Here is a 23,167-nt window from a genome sequence, read left to right on the forward strand (position 1 = left end):
CACACATCCTCTTTCCATGTAGGAATGTAAACAAAACAGTTCCACTTTAATAAGTCCCTTATGATTTCTCTTTCTTGTTTACCTTTCATGCTTCTCTTGATTCTTGTATTTGAAAGTCAGATTTTCTTTGCAGCTCTGGTCTTTTCACTGAGAAGTCTTGAAAGTCCTGTATTTTATTGAAAATCCATATTTTGCCTTGGAGCATGATACTCAGTTTTGCTGGGTAGGTGATTCTTGGTTTTAATCCTAGCTCCTTTGACCTCCAGAATATCATATTCCAAACCCTTCGATCCCTTAATGTAGAAGTTGCTAGATTCTGTATTATCCTGATTGTGTTTCCACAATACTCAAATTGTTTCTTTCTGGTTGCTTGCAGTATTTTCTCCTTGATCTGGGAGCTCTGGAATTTGGCAACAAGATTCCTAGGAGTTTTCTTTTTGGGATCTTTTTCAAGAGATGATCAGTGGATTTTTTCCATTTCTATTTTATCCTCTGGTTCTAGAATATCAGGGCAGTTTTCCTTGATGATTCCTTGAAAGATGATGTCTAGGCTTCTTTTTTTGATCATGTCTTTCAGGTAGTCCAGTAATTTTTAAATAATCTCTCCTGGATCTATTTTCTAGGTCAGTGGTTTTTCCAATGAGATAGTTCACATTGTCTTCCATTTTTTCATTCCTTTGGTTCTGTTTTATAATATCTTGATTTCTCATTAAGTCACTAGCTTCCACTTGCTCCAATCTAATTTTTAAGGTAGTATTTTCTTCAGTGGTCTTTTGGACCTCCTTTTCCATTTGGCTAATTCTGCCTTTCAAGGCATTCTTCTCCTCATTGGCTTTTTGGAGCTCTTTTGACATTTGAGTTAGTCTACTTTTTAGGGTGTTATTTTGTTCAATATTTCTTTGGGTCTCCTTTAGCAAGTCATTGACTTGTTTTTCATGGTTTTCTCACATCCTTCTCATTTCTATTCCCAATTTTTCCTCTACTTCTCTAACTTGCTTTTCCAAATCCTTTTTGAGCTCTTCCATGGCCTGAGACCAGTTCATGTTTTTCTTGGAGGCTTTTGGTGTAGGCTCTTTGACTTTGTTTAACTTCTGCTGGCTGTATGTTTTGATCTACTTTGCCATCAAAAAAAAATTCTATAGTCCGAGACCTTTTAAGCTTGCCTGTTCATGTTCCTAGCCAACTACTTAACCCTTGAGTTTTTTGTCAGGGTATGGCTGCTTGTAGAGTAGAGTGCTTGTCCCAAACTTTAGGGGCTGCGCTGCTGTTTTCGGAGCTATTTGTATTCCAGTCACTACAAGCTCTGCCACACCCATGCTCTTCCTCCCCCAAGAACTGCCAGCCAGGACCACGACCCAGATTCAAGCAAGGCAAGACAAGAGAACCCTGCCTCTGCGCCAGCAAAGCACTCCCACTCTGATCCACCGCTTGTTTCTTCCCACTGTGTGGGCCAGGGACTCTGGAAGCAGCTGCAGCTGGAGCTCTTGAAGCAGCCACAGGAGCTTCCCACTGCTGCTGCCACACCACTGCCACAGCCTGGGGCTGAACTGCGTGCCTCTCTTGCCCCAATCCAGCAATTTTCCCATTAACCTTCTACATTGTCTTTGGCATCTGTGGGTTGAGAAGTCTGCCAATTGCCACAGCTCAGTGATTCTTGGCCCTACAGCCTGCTCCGCCCAACTCCCGGTGTGGTTGGTCCTGGCACAGCCCACGCTGGGCTGTGCTCCCAGCACGGTGTGATAGACCCTTCCCAGTGACCATCCAGGCTGTCCTGGCCTGGAGACCTGCTTCCCTCTGTTTTTTTTTGTGGGTCCCGCAGTTCTAGAATTTATTCAGAGCCATTTTTTTGCAGGTGTTTGGAGGGACCTAGAGGAGAGCTTAAGCGAGTCCCTGCTTTCCAGCTGCCATCTTTGCTCCACTAAAATTTTGATATTTTTGTAACTTAATGTCAATTTTTGTTGATGTTATACATTTTGATTTTTTATACTTCTATTTTGTTGATAGTATGACAGTCTATAGATAGACAAACATTTTCTGAGTAATTCTTAACTCTATTCACTAACAAATTTGGCCATTTTCTACAAATGTCTTCCTTAGAATAGCTTTATAAAATAATACATAAAATTTCTTCAACTGCATGTACTTCAGAAGTGAGAAACTTTATCATTGTGAATATTACTTTATACCAGTCCAGACTCTTCTACATTATAATTAACTTTTTTATCTATTGCTATAGCCAAAAAAGTGACTACTTTGAATTTTTAGAATAAAATTTACTTTAAGATATTCTACATGTAAACAGCTGTGTGCATGCCTCTTGCCTAAAGTATTGTCTTAAAATACATTTATTTGCTATGTATTTTAGATTTTTATATAGTATCTTTTATATGAAGCTCAAGGCGTTACACAGGTAACTTAAATTGCCTGTAATACTCCCAAACAGTATTGTTATTAGAAAATAGGACAAAATAAGGACTGACTAATGAAATAATTGAATCCAGCACACTTACCAAGTTAAGTAAAATAATTGATGTGCTTTGCGCAGAGTTGGAGTGCTAGTCCTAACTCTCTCCCTGACCATGAGCAAATTGCTTAACTTACAGACCTCTAGTTTTCTCATCTTTGAAATGAGGGGTTTGGTTTTGTGCTAGGTTTTCAGCTTTAAATCCTACTCTAAAATTCTGAGTTTCTGCACCTTTTTTTCTAGTTGTATGAATGAATGAATAAAGCATTTATTAAGTACATGCTATGTGGGAAGCTCTGTGCTAATCCTAAATTTAGGGATTCATGTAGAACATCAAGTCTCTGCTCTCAAGGAGCTTACATTCTAATGGAGGAAACAACAAATGGAGGTTTCAACTGCAAGTCATTTGTCAGGGTCCTATGGTACAGAGGGTATAGCAAGCTAAGCAGATGATAGTAATGACTCTTCTTTAGTGTCATTTCCATTAGGCTGTCTCCATTAGTGTCTGAGGGTAGATGGTGGTCAAAGTGGTGATGGTGGTGACTTGACTTGCCTCATACATGCTAACTCTTGTCTTGAGCAACTTCGTTGCTTCAGTTAGCATAACTAACTTAGTTAAGTCAACATTTCTTTTTATAAGTTGTATAAAATTATATTATCTATTGTATTGTACCTACGTTACCTGTTCTTTTTTGTATCTTTGTGTTGATATATAAATCTTATCTCCTTTTGGTTTTGTTTTTTTTTTACCCAGGGAGAATGGACCCCTCGAAAAATTCCAAATCCAAATTATTATGAGGATAGAAATCCATTTCTTCTGAGTTCTTTCAGTGCCCTTGGCTTAGAACTGTGGTCTATGACATCTGATATCTACTTTGATAATTTTATTATCTGTTCAGATAAGGAAATAGCAGATCGTTGGGCTGAAGATAGTTGGATGGTGAAAAAATTGGTAGCGAGGGCTAATGAGGTATAGTATGGACTATAATATTAGTAGTAATAATTATATAAATATGTGTGATAAAATTCCACCCTGAATTTTTAGTGATGAAATGATTTGTGAAAAATTTTCTTTTTAAAAGGTAAGTAAAATACCAAAACTTTGATATAACTTACTTTATTAGGGCATGAAATATTTAATTTGTCTTTTATGAGACTACATTTTAAATATATATCCTTAAGTTTATTTAGTTAGAAGTAGTATCTTTTTCAAATGAGATTTTAACAGCATTTTTTTTCTGTTTGGAAGAGTGAAATTTCTAATCATTATAGACATTTCTTACTTCACAAAATTAAAGCAATGATAATTTTTTTTAAAAAACACTGACAAATATTATAGTTGTTAAATTTGTTTTCACTTTAGTTATCTTTTATTCAGGGTGGATATAATGTAGATCTGACTGTGCCACCTCCCTGCTTGTCGGGTTCCAATGGCTTCCTTTTACTTTCAGGATCAAATTTAAAGTCTTCTGTTGGCATTTACATCTCTTTATAACCTGGTGCCTTTTTACCTTTCCATTCTTCTTATAACTTATTTCCCTCCATGATCAGCTTACCTACAGTTTTTTGAATATCTCACTCTCCCATCTCTGTATTTAGCACAGGCTGTCCTCCATTCCTGGAATGCTATCCTCCTCTCCTCCTTTTCCTAATGCCCATTTTTCCTGTATTCCTTCAAGATTCAGCTCAAACCCCACCTTTGCAGGAGGCCTTTCTCAGTTTTCCCAGTGGTTTTGCAATGGCCATGATGGACATTTGGAAAAAAGACCACTATGGATATAATTAAGTTTATGTGTTAACTAAAATACATCTTTTATAGCGGGCAGGGAAATTGAAAAAAATTCTTTTCCACCTAATAATATAAATCTTGTAGGAATTTGAAGAAGAGATCATTTTGGCTGGGAAGCCCTAAATTTGAAGAATCTAGGGAAACCTTAAAGAAGCAGTAGGATCTAAGCTGAACATTTAAGGATATATGTAATGACATGGACGGTCAGTGTCATGTGACTAGTTAATAATAGCTAGGACTAGAACAGAGGATTCCTGATTGCAACAAAACACATCCATTGTTTTACCTTACTTGATAGGTAAATGCATATTCTTTGGCAGTTGGAAGATAAATAAGGCTGGAGCATAGGGTTAAGTTTAGCCTAAATTATATAAAACCTTGAAAACCAGTGGCCAAATGCTAGTTCTTCAGTAGTTTATGTTTAGCAGTAGAATGAAATGAGACAGGGGTGGGTCATTTAACAGTTAAGAAAAGGAGAATTATTTCTCCATAGCAGGAGAAAGAGATTCAACAAAGAGAGACTTTCAGAATACCTTGAGTTGATTCAGCTCATCAAAGTTCCACTGCCTTTGAATTGCTCATCAAAGTCTGACAGCCAAGTATAAAGGAGCATTTGAGCTCTTTGTGGCAGTTTTGTACTCAGATGGCCAGATTAAATCAGTATATATTTAAGTACTTCAGCACAAAAGTGGGCATAGTGTATTCCAGGCCAGTGAGAAAGCTGGTTAAGTGTCATACATCTGTGTGATGGAGTGTCATGTGTTAGGAATAGAGAGAAGCTTGGCTACATCTTAGGGTGCAAGAAGAGAGGTGGAGAGTAATGCTTATCAAAGCTGTAAAGATAGATTGGAACAAAGTTGTGTAGAACTTTAAAAGCTAAATAGGATTTTTTTTTAATCCTAGAAGCAATAGGAAGCCACTGGATTGATTAAATTGAGGGATTATACTTAAGGAAAATTTGAAATAAGGAGGAGGCTGTTGCTATAATCTAGGGCTTAAACTAAGACAGTAGCTGTGTGAATGATAAGAAGTCAAATGCAAGTGATACTGTAAAGGTTAAAGTAACAGGATTTTGGTAATTGATTGGTTATATGAGGTGAGGGAAAGTAAGGAATCCAAGGCAATGTGAGTATTACAGGCCTGTGAGACTAGAGCCTTCCAGTGGTGGTGGTGATGTGATGCCTTCTGTTGGTACCTTTGATAGAAGCAGGGAGATTTAAAAGATGTGAGGGTTTTTGGAGAAAGATAAGGAGTTTAATTTTAGACCCATTGAGTTTAAGATATCTCCTGGATATCCAGATTAGAAGGAAGAATAAAAACAAAACAGTAGGGCGTACAATTGAAGTAACTTTCCAAGGGCAGTTGGTGATGAGGGATTAAAGATGGGGAGAGACAAATACAGACATATAGAATACATATGTACGCACACTCACATATATGTTTGTGAGTTGTCAGCATAGAGATGATAGGTAAACCCATGGGAGCTGGTGAAATAACAAGAGAAAGAGTTCAGGGGAAAAAAGAAGAGGGCCTAGGACAGAATTTTGGGGAACAACAGCTGGTGCATATGTTAAGCCTTCGAAGGAGACTTGAGGAGTATTCAAACATGTAGAAAAACCAAGAGAGGATAGTGTCATGAAGAACTCAGAGGAGAAGAAGGGTAGTCAGATGCAGCAAATAGGTTGAGAAAGATGAGGACTGAGATTAGATTTGACAATAAGAGATTATTGATAACTTTAGAGAACAGTTTTTTAGAGAGCAATTTCAGTTGAATGATAAGACTAGAAGCCAGATTCCAAAGGGTTGAAGTGAGGAAGTGGAGGCAGTGATTGTAGATGGCTTTTTTCAAACAATTTGGCTTAGAAAGGGAAGTGAGCTGGAGGCCAATAGCTTGAAGGGGATAGTGAAGTAGGGTCTAGTGAAAGTTTTTTTTTAAAGGATAGGGAAGACAGGTTTGTCTGAAGGTGGTAGGGAAGGAACCAATAGATGGATTTTGAAGTTGAAAAAGTGGGATAATTAAGGCTCTAAAAAACATGTGTGCTCGGAACATGGATGTTTTACAGTGGAAATCAGTACCAAATTAGGAGAGAATAAAAATGAGAAAATATGGTATGCAATTGAAGAGGAACTGCAATTTAATGAAACTACAGGTGTCAAGGAAATGGTAATGGGGGGGGGAAACTTAGATTGGCATAGACTATCACCATTTTTAAAGGAAGTTTTACACATTTAGTTGCATTTCCGAAGCCAGAAATCTGAGTGTAGAAAATGCCTCTGCAAACATTTAATCAACTTCAGGAAGATAACAGAGCCAAGGCCACTCTTTAACATTACAGTCCTAAGAGTGTTGGTGCACAATGCAGGAGAAAGTTGAAATAACACTAAAGAAAACAAAAGTAGGAAGAACAAACACTAGACCAAACCTATAAGAGATTTTACAAGAGGATATACAGTTTTTAAGATATCTGAAAAGAGGGAGGATACAGAGCCCTCAGGGAAAGTCTAGTTAATTGTAGAATTTCTTGGAAGAAAGATACTGTTTGAATGAAACATACAATTATTGTGTGGTATAACTTTAGGACTAGCTTCTTTGAAATGGCACAGTAAATTATCCCTGGAGAGATAATAGCTTTATATTTAGCCTGTGAATAGGGGTAGTGGCCTAGGATTTCCCTAAATTTAAAATCATCCCATCTCCAGTGTAAATTCTAATTCTTTTTTGTGGTAGGGCAAAAGTTTCTATGATTAGGATTTCCCTCTTTACTGGCTCTTACATGATTTCAAATGTTTTAAAATATTTACCAGATATCAGTGTTTCTGGTTCATAATTTTTAAAAATGTCAAATACAAGTATTTTTAAAAATTAATAATCCTTCCTACTACCTCTGTCTTCTAGAAAATTTTGAAACAAAACAAACAAAAATCAAACCCCTTAATACAGCTCTAGACTGTCTAAACAAATTCGCACTTTAGTCATGTGCAAAAATATGTCTTTTTCTGCATTTTAAAATTAAATGTTTCCTCTTCACTCTTTTGTTTATCACTCCAGATTTCCAAAGTATTTCAGAGTTGTTTTTCTGTGTAATCTTATCATAAATTGTTCTCAGTGTTCTTCTCACTTCACACTGCGTCATTTCATAAAGGTCTTCTCAGTTTCCTCTGAAATTGTCCATTACATCATTTCTTGTGTCACAGTTTATTTAGTCATTCCAAAATAGGAGGACAATTCATTAGTTTCCAATTTTTGGCTGCTATGAAATTAGTTTCTAAAAATATTTTTGAACATAAAGACCTTTTGCCTCTTTGTTTGATTTTTGTGGGGAGAATAGGGTTAAGTGGATGAAAGGGTCTGCACAGTTTGGTATCTTTCTGGGCAAGGTTCCAAATTCCTTTGCAAGAATGACTTTACTGAGCCGTAGTTCCCCCAACAGTGCTCTAGTGTACTTGTTTTTTCACCACTCCTGCATTTGCCATTTTCCTCTTATATCATCTGATAGTTGTAAGGTAGAATCTCAAAGTGGTTTTAATTTGTGAGTGGGATAAGTGAAGACCCCTCATAAAATCTGAGCCTCAGCCTTTCTGTAGATTGAGTGGGATGAATAGAGGTGTGGACTTTTCACATGGCTCAGGGCTTCTGATTGACAGCTAGGCCTAAGTTTTGAATCAGCTGACCCGTTAGGAATCTGAAACTTAGAGCAGCCTGACCCCACCCCCAGCATGAACCTCACCAAATAAGGATAAAAGTGTTCTCAAGAGTTGTTATTGGCTAAATTAGCGTCTCCTTGTTCCTTGTACCTGGGTTAGATTTCTTGTAAGATTGTGAGCCTGAACTCTACCAGTGAGAGTGGGGGGCAGGGGAGAGGGGAGCATGGAACTCGCTAGGGTATGTAATCATGCCTTGCTTTCTGTACTGTGCCTCTCCTACTAGCTCGCTGGTAGTGGTAATGACACCTTTTCTTGCGAGTTCATAATAAAGAAGTTTTCTGTTTCTACCTTGAGAGACCTCTGACCCTTTTAATTAATTGCTGGTGTGTGCATTTCTCTAATTAATAACTTAGATTTCTTCCCCTGACGACTGCCTGCTTCTTCGTATCCTTTCACCATTTATCTAATGGGGAATGGTTCATAGGCTTATTAATTTGAATCAGTTACTTACGTATGTGTTGTAAATGAGACCCATATCAGAGGAACTTGGTGCAAAGATTTTTTCCAATTACCTGTTTCCCTTATAGTGTTTACTACTTTAGATTTGTTTGTGCAAAAACTTTGAAATTTTGCATAATTAAAATTGTGCATTTCTATGATCCTTTCACTTATTTAGTCATTAACTCTTTCCCTATTCATAAATCCAAAAAGTACTTTTTTACTTCTCCAATTTGTTTACGATGTGACTTTTTATATCTACTAAGAACTTATCTCATCATATTGTGTGAAATGTTGGTCTAAACCTAATTTCTGCCTGTCTTCTGTCTAGTTTTCTTAGCAGTTTTTGGTGAAGTAATGAGCTGTTCTCCCAGTAATTAGGTTCTTTGGGTTTATCAAACACTATGCTACTGTACTTCTTTGCTTCTGTATGCTATGTACCTAATTTGATCTGATCTAATCTCTCCTTTCTCTTTTTAAAAATGATTTTTAAATCATTTTAATGATTACTGCATTGTCGTATAGTTTGAAATCTGGTCCGGATAGATCCTTTTCCTTCCCTTTTTTTTTCTTTCAGTTACTCCGCTTATTTTTATATTTTCTTTTCCTGATCTATTCTCCAAATCTGTTGTTTTTCTTATGTTTCACTTTCTCTTCTATTTTTTCATTAATCATGTTCTGTCTTATTATTTATTATTTCTTGATCTCTTATAATTTAACTGGCTTCACTTAGCCCAGTTCTAATTTTCAAGGTGTCATTATCCTCCTTGATATTCTGGATCTCCTTTTCTAATTGGTTCACCTTCCTTTCATAACTTTCTTGTTTTTCTTGGATTGTTTTTATTTTATTTTTTCAGTTTTTCCTCCCTCTTTGTCATTTGATTTTTTTAAAGTCTTTTTTAAGACCTTCTATAAATTCTTTTTGGGCAAATGACCATTTGACATTTCTCTTTGGGGGTTTCTTTACTTCAATATCCTCCTTTGAAGATGGACCCTGGTCATCTCTATTCCCATAATACGTGTCTATGGTTGGATTCTTTCTCCTTTGCCTGTGGCATTTGTGTGTGTGTGTGTGTGTGTGTGGTAATGACTTGATTTTTGTAATACATCTAACCTTGGGGTATGGGAAATGGTGCCTCTTGCCTCAAATCTTTAGTTCTCACCTCTAGCCTGGAACCAAAGCCAAATCTCCAACCTCCTGTAAGTGCTTACACAGGGGCTTTCTGCCCCACTGCTTATGCACTCATCAGGCGTGTGCTGGTTCCTTCTTGCCCCCACTTGCCCATAGAACAGCTGGGGCTGGCATTCCTCGTCAGCAGAGGTTCCTGCAGTCTTCCTAGGTTCAAACTCACGACTACCCTCACTATCCTGGGGTGAAAAGTTCCCGTGGCTGGGGCCCAGGCAGCCTCTCAAACCAACCACCCAGGGGTTTGTCACTAGTTATTTAAGCCGCTTACCACTTGTTGTTAAAACGGAACCTAGCCTGGAGGTATTTACTCATTGCAGGGACCAAATCTGGTCCTGGGGTTTTTCTTCAGATCTTCTCAAACTGTCTGAGGAAGATCCCTGTTGTGCTGCTATTTTTCTTTGTCTCCGCCCACACTTTGTTCGCTCTAAGGTGCTATTTTTGTGGGGGAAAATCTTGAGAGCTTGGAATTTTCTGACTTACACTGCCATCTTCCCAGAATCCTCTCCTTTTTTTCATCATTACCCATGATATGCTTGGTCTTTTGTTCTGCCATATGAATTTTGTTATTATTTTTCTAGTTTTATACATATTCATTTGGTAGTTCAATTGATATAGCATTGAATAAGTAAATTAATTTAGGTAGTATTATCATTTTTATTATATTGGTTTGACCTTACCTTGAGTAGTTAATGTTTCTCTGGTTATTTTGGTCCATCTTTCTGCAGAGAGTATTTTATAGTTATACTCATAATATTCCCTGGGTGAATCTTGGTAGATACTCTCCTCATATGTTTAATAGTTTCTCTAGTTACTTTGAGTTTCTTTTTTTAGCTCTCCTTGCTGGGTTTTGTTGGTTATATATGGGAATGCTGATGATTCACGTGGATTTATCTTACATTCTGTAACTTGGGTGAAGTGATTAATTATTTTAATTTGTTAGTTCATTCTTTAAAGTCCTTTAGGTATATACCATCATAGCAGTTGCAGAAGGTGATAATTTTGTTTCTTTTTCTATATGCTTATTTCCTTAATTTTTTCTTATTTATTGCTACAGCTAGTTAAATAGTGGTGATAATGGATATCCATATTTTACCCCTGATCTTATTGGAAAGGCTTCTAACTTTTCTCCATTACATAAGATATACTGTTTACTACATTAATGAATTTATTCCTATGATTTCTAGAGTTTTTAATAAAAATGAGTGTTATATTTTGTCAAAAACCTTTTTAGAATCTATTAATATGTCTTTCATTATTAATATGGTTTATTATATTTATAATCTTTCTTATATTGATCTAACCAGTGTTTCTAGTTCTGTGGATTGTTTTCTACTATTAAATTATGCTAAATTAAATTATATTGAAATAATATTAAAATTTATTGTATTAAAATTTATTACAGATTTAAAATTTTTCTTCGTAAGTATGTTGTGTTAGAGTAAAACATTCTGTTGCTCACATATTGATGCCTTGGTAAAATCGAGTGTCTTTATTTTGCAAGAAAGAATTTTGATATATGACAGTGTTTTTTTCTTTTCTTTTCTTTTTTTTATGTAGCCTGATGTATTCACTCAGTTGCTGACTGCTGCTGAAGAGCGGTGGTGGCTTTGGATCATTTATGCCTTGACAGCAGGGCTGCCTTTAGTATTGATTACTTTATTTTGCTGGCCAAGAAAGGTAATGGAACAGGATTCCTTTTTTCAGTTTTTTCAGTGTTTAGAAGTTTCTGTTGGCTGGCCAAGTGACTCATTTAAGTAGTAAACTAAACTTTCTGAAAGATTTTAATAATGCTTCATTATTGGTGTGACACACTAATTGCAAGTTATAGTGAAATTAGCTTATGTTAACCACCACAGAAAAAAGATGAAGATGCAGAGTACAAAAAAACTGATATACGTAAGCCACAAACCAAGGGAGCACTAGAACAAGAAGTGAAAGAGGAGAAAGCAGCCCTAGAGAATACTACAGACCCGGAAGAGGAAAAAGAAAATCAGGATGTTGGTGAAATTGAAAAAGGTATGATGGTAGTGATTTACATGAGTATTTATATGGGGAGATGACCACATAAAAAGATTAGTGCTATCTGGTAAGTACTAGTTTTGGTATTAGTTATAATAACTTATTCAAATATATGGATCCAAATTAGCTAATAGGCCAAAAGCCAGAGGCAGAGGAGGAACATATCTCTCAAAGCAGTTCCAGACATAGTGGTCTGAGAGGCCTTTCCATGGTTTTGATGATGTGTGGTTGGTGACAATCTTAGTTGCTGAAGTTGGCCTCTTCTCATTTGCCATCTATTGCTTCCTGTGCCACAGTTCATCAGCAGGTTTCTGAAGAACAGATGGCAAAGAAATAAGAAGACACTATCTGTGTTGACCTTAAAGAACTTTGATCTCATCAGCAGCATCTCTTAAAAGACTAAAAAGAAATGCATTTTGGATGTCTTTAAATATTTGAAAGGATCATTTATTGAGAGCTGGAGGGAATATCAGAGGCCATTTAATCCAACCCCTTCAATTTACAGATAAGAAAATGAGGCCCACAGAGATTTAAATAATTTACCTATAAGTTATAGCTCACATAGAGCTAGTAAGTGTGAGTCAGGACTTGAACCCAGAATCTCTTATCCTAAATTTAGCACACTTTTCATTGTGGCACTTTGAAAGATTATTATGTAAAAAAGTGACAATACTTTGTAGGCTGCAGATGGCAGAAGTAGGACCATTGTGTAGAAGTTACAGAGAGACAGATTAAGGAAGTATAAAAATTGTGAGTGGAAACGTCATAGTAGTTAGCACTAACAAATAGGTCCTATATGATATCTGAAAAAATAAAATTAAGGGGTGAGAGAGGAATATATTGGGAGAAGGAGAAAGAGAGATAGAATGAGGCAAAGTATCTCACATAAAAGTGGCAAGAAAAAGCTGTTATAATGGAAGGGAAGAGGGGGTAGGTGAAAGGGAATGAGTGAATCTTGCTCTCATGGGATTTAGCTTAAGGAGGGAATAACATACACACTTAATGGGTATCTTATCCTGCGGGAAAGTAGAGGGGACAGAGAAAGGGGGAGGATAGAAGGGAGGGCAGAGTCAGGGAGGAGGTTAATCAAAAGCAAACCCTTTTGAAAAGGGACAGGGTCACGGGAGAAAATTGAATAAAGGGGGACAGGATAGGATGGAAGGAAATATAGTTAGTCTTTCATTGCATGACTATTATGGAAGTGTTTTGCATAATGATACATGCATGGCCTATGTTGAATTGCTTGCATGCTCAAGGAGGGTGGGTGGGGAGGGAAGAAGGGAGAGAATTTGGAACTCAAAGTTCTAAAAACAAATGTTAAAAAAGTTGTTTTTACATACAACTGGGAAATAGATATACAGGCAATGGGGTATAGAAATCTATCTTGCCCTACAAGAAAATAAGGGGAAAAGCAATAGGGTGGGGGAAGTGGGGTGAGAGAAGGGAGGGCACACTGGGGAAAGGGGCAATCAGAATATATGCCATCTTGGGGTGTGGGGGAGGGTAGAGATGGGGAGAAAATTTTTAACTCAAAATCTTGTGGAAATAAATGTTGAAAACTCAAAATAAATTTAAAAAAAATTAAAAATTAAAACAAAAACAAATAGGCCCTATATCAGTTCCAAAAAAGGAACAAGTTGCTTCATATATTTATGAGTTATCCATCACTTGGAGGTGTCCAATGAGATGCTAGATAACAACTTGGAATATTGTAGAGTGGATTAATAAATTAGGGTGGAAATTGGAGTAGGTGACATCTAGAATTCCTTGCAATATTAACTTAGCATGAGGCCATAAATCCCTAATATGTTGGCTTCCCAAGAGCAAGTTACTTAGATGAATTTCTAGAGATACAAGTCAAATGCCCAGAGTTTCATTCACTTTAATTATTTTCAAATGATTTGTTTATTATATGGGCCTATAAGCTGGCATGGAGGAGTGCAGATGTAATGGGTGCCAAGTAGCCACTGCTTAGGGGGAACTAGATCACAGATAACTCGTCCTACAGTGGCAGATGCCCCCCAAAATGTTCATCCCACAGAACATGATTTCCACTGTTAAAGGATTACCAGAATTTTCTTCCTACCTGCTCTCTCCCAAACTAGTCTAATTGAAGATGCTAGATCTGAACTAAATCCTAGGTCCTAGTGTCTTCACAACAGACTGTGCTGAGTGCTTATAATTTGAAGGAACTCTTCTGAGGTCTGCTCTAGTTCTAATCTTGAAAGTAGAATCAACCTCAATGCCAAAAAAGTACTTTAACTGCAAATGACCTATTGGGTTTTGTTTCAGTAAAATTACTCTTTGAACACTCTGCCATGCCTTGACATTACATACATGCCACATAGTTTATTTCCTGAGATAGATAAAATAGGAATGCAAACATAAAATCGAAAAAAAATGTGAGAGATTTTATAATATGATTTACGTTCATCTCCTGTGCCCTTAAAGTTGTTTTTTCTTTTGTTTGTTTTCATATCAGAGTATTAGTAGATCTTGAAAATAGAAGGGTGTTTAAAGAGGAATTAATTGATTTTATCAATGTCTGCTGTGCTTGTGTATCTCAGGTGAGCCAGAATTAGGATAAAGGAAGAGTAGCAAATCTTTAAGACACTGGAATTAAACAGAGCAGCAAGTATGCTTATTAAAAATCTAATATTTATATATCTAGGAATGTATTCAAATTTTAGAACACAAGCAACGTCCATAAGTTTTACTTCTAAATCAAAATAAGATGTACTCTTTCCTCTTACATTAATCCTCTATTACCCTTTTAATGCCTCAGGAGAAAGATATGGGATTGGATCTTGAATTTTGTGTTTTCAAGTAGATTTTGCCGTGTCTAATAACAAGAGAAGTATATGGCATAGAGAAAGGAACACTGGATTTTAAGAATCAATGGATTTCCAGTTCCTACTTTTGTGTTAATGTTTTCTTTTGGACAAATCTCTTACTCTATTTGTTATGCTAACATAGAAAATTGGTGTTAATAATATTTGCCCTATCTGAAAGGGTTTTTTTTGTGAGGATCATATGATAAAATGATTATGAAGGGTTCTGGAATCATATAATGCACTGTGCAGATTATAGATGTTATTGAGTTGTTTCTGTGAGGTCAGCCTTAAGTTTTTTCTCTCCTCTACTTCATCAAACTTGACAGCTTGATATGGTATTTAAATCTTTCCTTTAGAAAGTCACCTGATACTTCAAATATAAATAATTTGTTTCAGAATTTTTTAACAAAAGTCAATGTTTAACAAAATAAGGGATATTATAATTAACACAGGAAATTTTTGAATGGAGGGGTTTTAAAAAATGTTGGATTCTTCACATTTACCCTTACTGTATCTTCTTTGCAATACCATATCTCTGAGTTTACAGTGAATCATTTCTGTGACATCTCTATTCTAGAGGAAGATGATGAAACTGAAGAAAAAAGTGAAGAAGAAAATGAAACTATAGATGGGCAGGAAGAAGGCAGTAAATCCAATAAATCTGGATCAGAAGATGAGGTGAGCTCTTTAATAGGAGGAACTAGTTTCAATTTGATATGGTCTTGGATTCTTAAAAATAGCCTTAGGGGAAAAATCTGATCCATGTCAATCTTTCATCACATTTTCTCTTAACAGCATTCCAAGAAGTCTTCAGTATTGATGTACATTTGTCTTTAAGAAAGTCAGGAAAATATTGCAGTTAATATTATCTTAATTCCCAATGCAGCAGTAAAGAGGCTTAGTCATTGATATGACTCCTAGAGATACAGTTTGTACTATAACCATTTTTAAATCAGCAGAATGGTAGTAAAGGGTGTCAGGCCTTGTAAGTTTTTTTTTAATGTTTTTGATATTAGAAAATAATTTTTATTTAATGATAGCTGTGAAAATAGATTTGTTCTTTAATATTAATGTTTTAATGACATACTTTAGGAACATAGCTCAGTAAGTAGTTATTGAGCACTTTTTGCCTGGAGTATTTTGTTAGGTGTTCATAAACCTCTTCATATGGGTTTTGGCCCATGGATTTTTAGTATAACATTCATTTTGCCTGGTGGTGTAGTGGAGAGAGCTCTGGACTCCAATCAGGAGACTCCTGCTCTACCACTTACTCGTAATGTGGCTACAGATAAGTTATCTAGCCTACCTTGGCCTTACTTTCCTCATCCATAAAATGGTGACAGTAAACCCTATTTATACCTTATAGGGTTCTGAGGATCAAAGGAAATAAGATCTGTTAATGCATTTGGTATGCAATAGCAACTATTTTTACCAAAAAAAATTTTGTATTGAGATTTCAGATGGAATTTCATTAATAATTGAATGTCCCTTTTTAACTAGAGATATAATTTCTTTAGTACTTTGAAGTGTTATAAAAAAGATAAGTTCTTGCTGGGATTTTTAAATTATACAGGTCATAATTCTGAATAAAATTGCATTTTAAAGTCTTTTCTCAAGTCAATAGATACGAAGAGCTACAAGAGAAGCTGTTTTTATTATATTTTTGGGTGCAGTCATAGTGTGCATCAAGGTCTGGACCTTTGATTTCATTGGCATACGGATGGATCTAATGGGGAGGAAACAGTTCAGGCTCACACCTTCACAACTTGCCCAGGGTCAGGGTGATACAGCCCAGAAGTGTTAGAGCCTTGCCCCTATGTGCCACACTGCCTCCCCAAGGTTAGAGGCAAAGAGCTGGGCTCTGAGAATCCAACAAGACTACCCTTGTCATTCTGTAGGTGAAGAAACAAGTGCTTGTAATTGAGTGGTGGTGCAATTAAAAGTGAAATAGCATAGTGGTCTAATAGAAAAGTTTCTTGTTCATAAGACCAGCTCTGTTCCCTTTATTTCAGTTTATTAAGTGTTGATTAAGCACCTATTATGTTAGCAATCATTGTGCTAGATGTTGGGATATGATAACAAAAAGAAAACCTCAAGAAACTTATGTTCTGTTGGGAAAAATGTGGGAAATGTATACGCATGAACAAATAAGGAATTGGAGGGGACCATGAAGAGATCAGACAGTGCTCTTTGATTTTGAAGAGGAAGAAAATACTAACAGCTAAGGAGAGAATTCAGCACTTGAGCTGAGCCTCAGGAGCGGGTTCAGGGATCTTAAAGGTGGACTTGAGGGGAGTGAATGCCAGGTATGGGGGACAACTGTGCGTACAAACAGGAGGCAGCTGACAGAAGGCCACATTCTGTGGAATAGCAAGTAGAATTTACTTTCAGGAGAACACAAAGTGTGACAGAAAGCTAGGTGAAATCTTGTAAGGAGGACAGGAATCCTTGCCATTGTGATGAGAGTTGCCCTCTTTCCATTTGTATTTTTCCATCATAGGGGCTTGGAGGAGCAGCTGCCCTTATCTCTGTGAGGCAGCTAGCTGGTACAGTAGTAAGAGTGCTGGACCTGGAGTCAGGAACCTCAGACACAATAGCTGTGTGACCCTGAGCAAGTCACTTCACCTGTTTGCCTGTTTCTTTATCTGTAAAATGGAAATAATAATAGTACATACCTCTCTGGGACATTGTGAGGACCATACAAAATCATACTTGTGAAGTGCCTAGCACGAGGCCTGACACAGTAAATGTTAGCTCTTATTATTATTTCTGATGGTTTTTCAGGCTTCTTTTGAGCATCAAGGCAATTTCTATGGGTTACCTCCAGCTGCACTGTAGAAATAACATGGGAAACGGCCATTGGAAATGGGATGTATTTTTCCCTGGTCAAGAAAAAAGATTCTGAACAGCTTGACTGATTAGGAGAGGGACAAGATGAATGGAACTTTTTAACTCAGGTGTGAGATAGACTGATAGGGCCCAGTGTGTGGAAGGCAAAGAAGATATTCATTAGTTGATGTTTCACATTGTTCTCTCACTCTAAAAGAGCTGTAACACTTCTCTGAGAACAGAAAAAGTGGGAAACAGCTATAGCAATCAAGAATTGGAGCTACAGTGTCATTGATTTGTGGAGGAAAGCCAAACCAATGAAAAGGACCATAATCCTTGCCAGAATGGCAAGGCACATGAAGCCAAGCAGCAGAGAGCCATGGACAGAAAAGGGTATGGTGTCAGAGGGCACAAAAAGAGGTGGCTGGCCAAGGAGGAGTAAGGAACAAAGTCCTAGTGGAAAGGGGAAAGAGGATGACACAAAGTGGAGTTATGGAGCTGTTGCCTAGAGGAGTGCTTGCCCAAGGAGCCGTGAATCACTGAACCCTGCCTTAGAGGAACAAGGCTCTACTTTGCCCCCTATTCATGCAGGTCCTTATCCAAGGTGGTACTGTAAATCCCATGGACTGTGCTGGTTAGAGGAGTAAAGTTACTTATGCACATATAGGGGTTCTCCAAGTCCAAGAATGCTGTTGGAAGTCCTTGGAGAAGGTAGGGGCACACCAGAGGTTAAGGCAGCTTGATTTTAGTGAACCCAACTCCTTTTTCCTTAAATTTAGCCAAACACCAGAAGAATATGTCTGTCTTACAAGATGGGTCTCTGTTGGCAAGACATTATAAGTTACAAGGTCCCTCAGAAAAGGGAGAGAAATTATCCTGACTGTATATGCTTTGCTTATAAATAAAACCTGGTTTACTTTGATATAGCCTCAGTGTTTAAGAGAAACTAAGCAGCCATTTTGGGGAAGTGGCATTTTCTAATGTTCTTAGCTGTTTTGAAGGTGAGAACAAGGGAACCCGTCCCCCCTTTTTTCCTAACACCAATGGCATTTGATAGTATTGATCGATCTCTGTGTTCCTAACTGTGTTTCCTCTCTCTTGTTTTGATGACACTGCTGCCTCTTAACATCTCTGAATGCTGCTTCTTTGTCCCCAGTCATCTATATCACATCCCCTGTACTCTAGCACTCTGATTTTGTGGATCATCTGTGTTCTCTTGTGGGGTGACTTCATCAACTCCATGTATTGTTATAATTTGTATTCAGATGATTCTCAGATTCTGCTTACATTCTTTTTCTCAACATCCTCACCTCTTTATCTCCTGCCTTCTGGCAGCGTATTTGCTGTTCATCACATAAAACATTCCATTTTTTTTTGCCTTTGTGTAGACATTATGTTTACATTTGTCATTCAGTCATTATGTCATGTCGGACTCTTCATGACTCCATGGACTGTATCATGCCAATACTGTTTGTTCATGGGGTTTTCTTGGCAAAGATACTGGATTAGTTTGCCATTTCTCCAGTGAATTAAGGCAAACAGAGGTAAAATGACTTGCCCAGGGACACATAGCTAATATGTGTCTGAATGAACTCAGGTCTTTCTGACTCCAGGCCCAGCACTCTATCCACGGAGCCATCTAGCTGCCTCTTAAATTTATATACATACATACCTAAATACATATATACATATACACACACATTTTCCTTTATAAAACATGAGGTTCTTAAAGATGGAGACTATAAATCTGTATTTTCTCAGTGCTGGCACAGTTCTTAATTACTGATTAATCACAAGGAGTAAAGAGGATGTGCACTCACAGTTACTTAAATTCCTTTCTATGTATTTAGCAGTGAAATAAACTTCGAACAGTAACTTAAGGAGACGGCAGGGTTAAATAAGAAAGTTTTTAAAGAATTATTTAAGATTTTATTTTTCCCCAATTACATGTAAAAACATTGATTTTTTTTTAATTTTGAGTTCTAAGTTCCCTCCCTTTCTCCCCTACTCCCTCCTTCAGAAGGCAAGGAATTTTATATAGATTATGTACAGTGATGGAACACAATATTTACATATTAGCCGTATTGTGAAAGAAAACACAGACCAAAAGAAAACCACCTCAAGAAAATAAAGTATAAAACAGTATTCTTCAAACTGCATTCAGACTCCATCATTTCTTTCGAGATTGATAGCATTTTTCATCACAAGTCCTTGGGGATTGTCTTGGATTATTGTGTTGCTGAGAATGTCATTTGCAGTTGATCATTATACAGTGTTGCTGTTACTGTACATGGTGTCGTCCTGGTTCTGATCATTTCACCTTGCATCATCAGTTCATGTAAATAAGCCTCTCCAGGTTTTTCTGAGAGTATCCTGTTCATCATTTCTTATATAGCACAAACAGTAGTGCATCACAATCATGTACCACAGTTTGTTCGGCTAGTCCCCAATTAATGGGCATCCCCTTAATTTCCAATTATTTGTCACCACTAAAAGAGGTGCCATAAATGTTTTTGTATGTGTACCTTTTCCTTTTTGCTTTATTTTTAATTTCTTTGGAATACAGACCTAGTCATGGTATTGCTGGCTCAAAAGGGTATTCATTGGTTTTATAGTCCTTTGGCCATAGTTCCAAATGGCTCTCCAGAATGGTTGGATCAGTTCACAACTCCACAAACAGTGCATTAGTGTCTCCCCATAACCCCTTCAACATTTGTCATTTTCCTTTTCTGTGTTATTAGCCAATCTGATAGATGTGGAGTAATATCTCAGAGTTATTTTAGTTTGCATTTCTGTAATCAGTATTATAAAGCATTTTTATGACTATAGATAGTTTTGATTACTTTGTCTGAAAACTGCTTATTCATATCCTTTGACTACTAATCAGTTGGAGGAATGGCTCTTATTTCTATAAATTTGACTCCATTCTCTATATATTTGAGAAATGAGGCCTTTATCAGAGAAACTTTATTAAAAAAATTTTTCAGTTATGTTTACTAACTGTATTTCCCTCCCTATTTTCCCCATGTTTATCCTTCTGTCCCTCTCTCACCCTATTCATCCTCAAAAGTGTTTTGCTTCTAACTACTGCCTCCCCCAGTTCTGGCCAGATTCTTCTCTTCATTGGGTTTTTGTGCCTCTTTTACCATTTGGCCTATTTTGTTTTTTTCAGGTGTATTTTCAGTATTTTTTTTGTGCCTCTTTTACCAAGCTATTGACTTTTTCCACAATTTTCTTATATCACTGTCATTTCTTTTCCCAGTTTTTCCTCTACTTCTCTTATTTGAGTTTTAAAATGGTTTTTGAGCTCTTCCAAGAGTTCTTTTTGGGTCTGAGAGCAAATCACATTTTTCTTTGAGGCTTTGGCAGTTTTCACTTTGTTGTCTTCTTCTGAGTTTGTGTTTTGATCTTCCCTGTCACCATAGTAACTTTTTATAGTCTGGATCTTTTTCTGCTGTTTATCCATTCTTTTAGTCTTTTTCTTTACTTAAATTTATATTAAAGTTGGGTACTGCTCCTGGAGTGGAGGGGCCATTGTCCCAAGCTTCAGATTTTTATGCAGATGGTTCTGGGGGTCTTTACATGTAATTGGGAAAAAAATAAAAAATTTTAAAAAGACGCTTACATTCTTCTGTCAGGTGTTGTGGATGACATTGAAAATGAATGGGATCTGGATATGAAGTAGTCAACAAGCATTTATTAAACATAGATACTAAGTACTTGAAATAGAGACAAAAGTAAAATAGTCTCTGTCCTCAAGGAACTTACATTTTAATGGGGAGATGGCATATTCATATGTAGGTATGTATAGGATGTATACAAAATGAGTAGAAGGCATTTTTCAATGGCGAACATTAGCAATTGGGTCATTAGTAAACTTTTCATGAAGAAAATAGTGCTTGAGTTGAGTCTTGAAGGAAACTTGGAAGAAATCCTAAGAGGCGGAGGTGAATACGGAGTGCAGTCCAGGAATGGAAGATGGCCAATGCAAAGGCACAGAGACTGGAAATGAATTATCAATGTATCTAACAGCAAGTTGGCCAATATGGATGGAAAACAGACTGCTAGGAGAGGAATAAAGTGTAGGAGGACTGGAAAGGTAACATGGGGCCAGATTGTGAAGTTCTAAATGTCAAACAGTGGAGTTTATATTTGCTTCTATAGGCAGTCACTGAGTTTGTTAGCTATGGGGTGACAGGATTTATGAAAATCACTTTTGGCAGCTGTATGGAGAATGAATTGGAGTGGGAGAAGCTTCAGGGAGGTAGGGCAACTCAAATACAAAGCTATTATGGTAGTCTAATCGACAGGTGATGAAGAAGGCCTAAACTAGGGTGTTGGCTGTGTGAGTGGAGGGAAAGGGGCATACCTAGATAGGAACTGCAAGATCGGGAAGTTGATTGGATAGGTAGGGCTAAATAGATGAGGGTTGTGACCTTGTTTGGCTTGAAGGATGGTGGTGCCATTAGACACAGCAGGAGGGAGGTTCAAAAAGGCATGTGTATGGGAAGAAAGGTAATGAGGTCTGTTTTGGACATGTAGAAATTGGGATGCCTCCAGGACATGAAGTTTGAAATGTCCAGTGAGCAGTTGGTAATGTGGGACCAGAGCTGTCTGCATAGAAACTAATGGAAACTGGCTGCACTGTTACTGGGAGTAAGAAACATTGATAGGCCATGTAAATGGTACCTAATGATGGTACTGAGATTGCTAAAATTTAGTACTTGGCTAATTTGTTAGTAGTATACTAGTCAGATGTCTTTCAGGATAGCTCATTCATAAAAAACTGTTTGAAAACAAAATTACTAATATACTTTCTTTTTTCTTAGATGAAAGAAGCTGATGAAAGTACAGGGTCTGGAGATGGGCCAGTAAAATCAGTACGTAAAAGAAGAGTAAGAAAAGAGTGAAATACTTTCAAGTTTTTTGTAGTTCCCGAAAGAGAAATATGGCATGCCAGCATAGATATGCCAATCACTGGACTTGACCCTTTCTCCACCTCCTGCTCCCAATAGCCAGCCTCTTTCTTCTTAAACTTTCCTTTAGGCTTCTTTATGAGGAAGAACACTATTTGTGAAGTTGTGTGGTGTTTTAATTTAGAATAAAAGAAAAATGGCAAGTCGAATAACACATTTAAGAGCATAATATCAGAATTTATTTAGTCTGAGTCATTTGGAGGTAATTTTAGTTCTTTAAAACATGTAGCAAATGAATTTGTTCCATCTTCTCCACTGCAATTGGATAGATCAATTTAAGTGTTTCCCATTTAATGAAAATGGCTAAACTACAGCACAGCTAGTCAAATTGCCTACTCAAAAGTGGGATAGGGTTTTTTGTTGTACAGAACTAAATGTAATAAAGGTTTTTTTGTGTTTGTATTTGGTTCTCAACAATTCAAAGTATTTGTACATGGCCTACATTTACCTAGTTTGTGTCAGTTTATAGTTATGGTCAGTTGTTAACAAGTGAATTTATTAAATTACTATAAATAAATTACTAAGTAGTAATTTAAGAGGTGCTTTGTTGACAGACAGGTTGACTTGTCTGAATGTCATTCATGGAATCACTGGTTATTGGTGCAACCTATTTTACATTTGAATGCAAAGATGTTAAATTTTATTAAAGAGAATGGTGTACAGATTAATTTTTCAAGCTTTTGTAGTTTTGAGCCAGAATGGCCTACTCCTGTTGGAAAAAAAAAACTTGCTAAATGTACATTGCTCTTAAAATAGAAATGAAAATAAATATTTTTCTTTAAATTATAACCTTTTCAACAGATAAATTATTGTGGGGAAAGCTTTTGAAAATTTCTGTTTAGATGGTCATTTAAGATGCTGATGGCTAAATAAGACATCAGTCACAACTACACTTTAAAAATTTTTTCTGCTGCCTTTTAAGAT

The 23,167-nt window shown here is 36.8% G+C and overlaps 1 protein-coding gene across 1 annotated transcript in view; it reads left to right on the top strand.

Moving 5' to 3' along the window:
* The window catches only part of CLGN (calmegin), a 93,272-nt gene extending 70,228 nt beyond the window's left edge, over window positions 1–23,044 (top strand). Inside the window, exons 11-15 of the mRNA XM_036764885.1 lie at window positions 3,219–3,434; window positions 11,143–11,262; window positions 11,442–11,601; window positions 15,016–15,116; window positions 22,097–23,044. Coding sequence (XP_036620780.1) covers window positions 3,219–3,434; window positions 11,143–11,262; window positions 11,442–11,601; window positions 15,016–15,116; window positions 22,097–22,177 — 678 coding nt within the window. The 3' untranslated portion in view covers window positions 22,178–23,044. The remainder of the gene's footprint in view (window positions 1–3,218; window positions 3,435–11,142; window positions 11,263–11,441; window positions 11,602–15,015; window positions 15,117–22,096) is intronic.
* The last annotated feature ends 123 nt before the right edge of the window (window positions 23,045–23,167 follow it).

Source organism: Trichosurus vulpecula, chromosome 6, assembly GCF_011100635.1.
Source record: "Trichosurus vulpecula isolate mTriVul1 chromosome 6, mTriVul1.pri, whole genome shotgun sequence".
Classification (NCBI taxonomy): Eukaryota; Metazoa; Chordata; class Mammalia; order Diprotodontia; family Phalangeridae; genus Trichosurus; species Trichosurus vulpecula.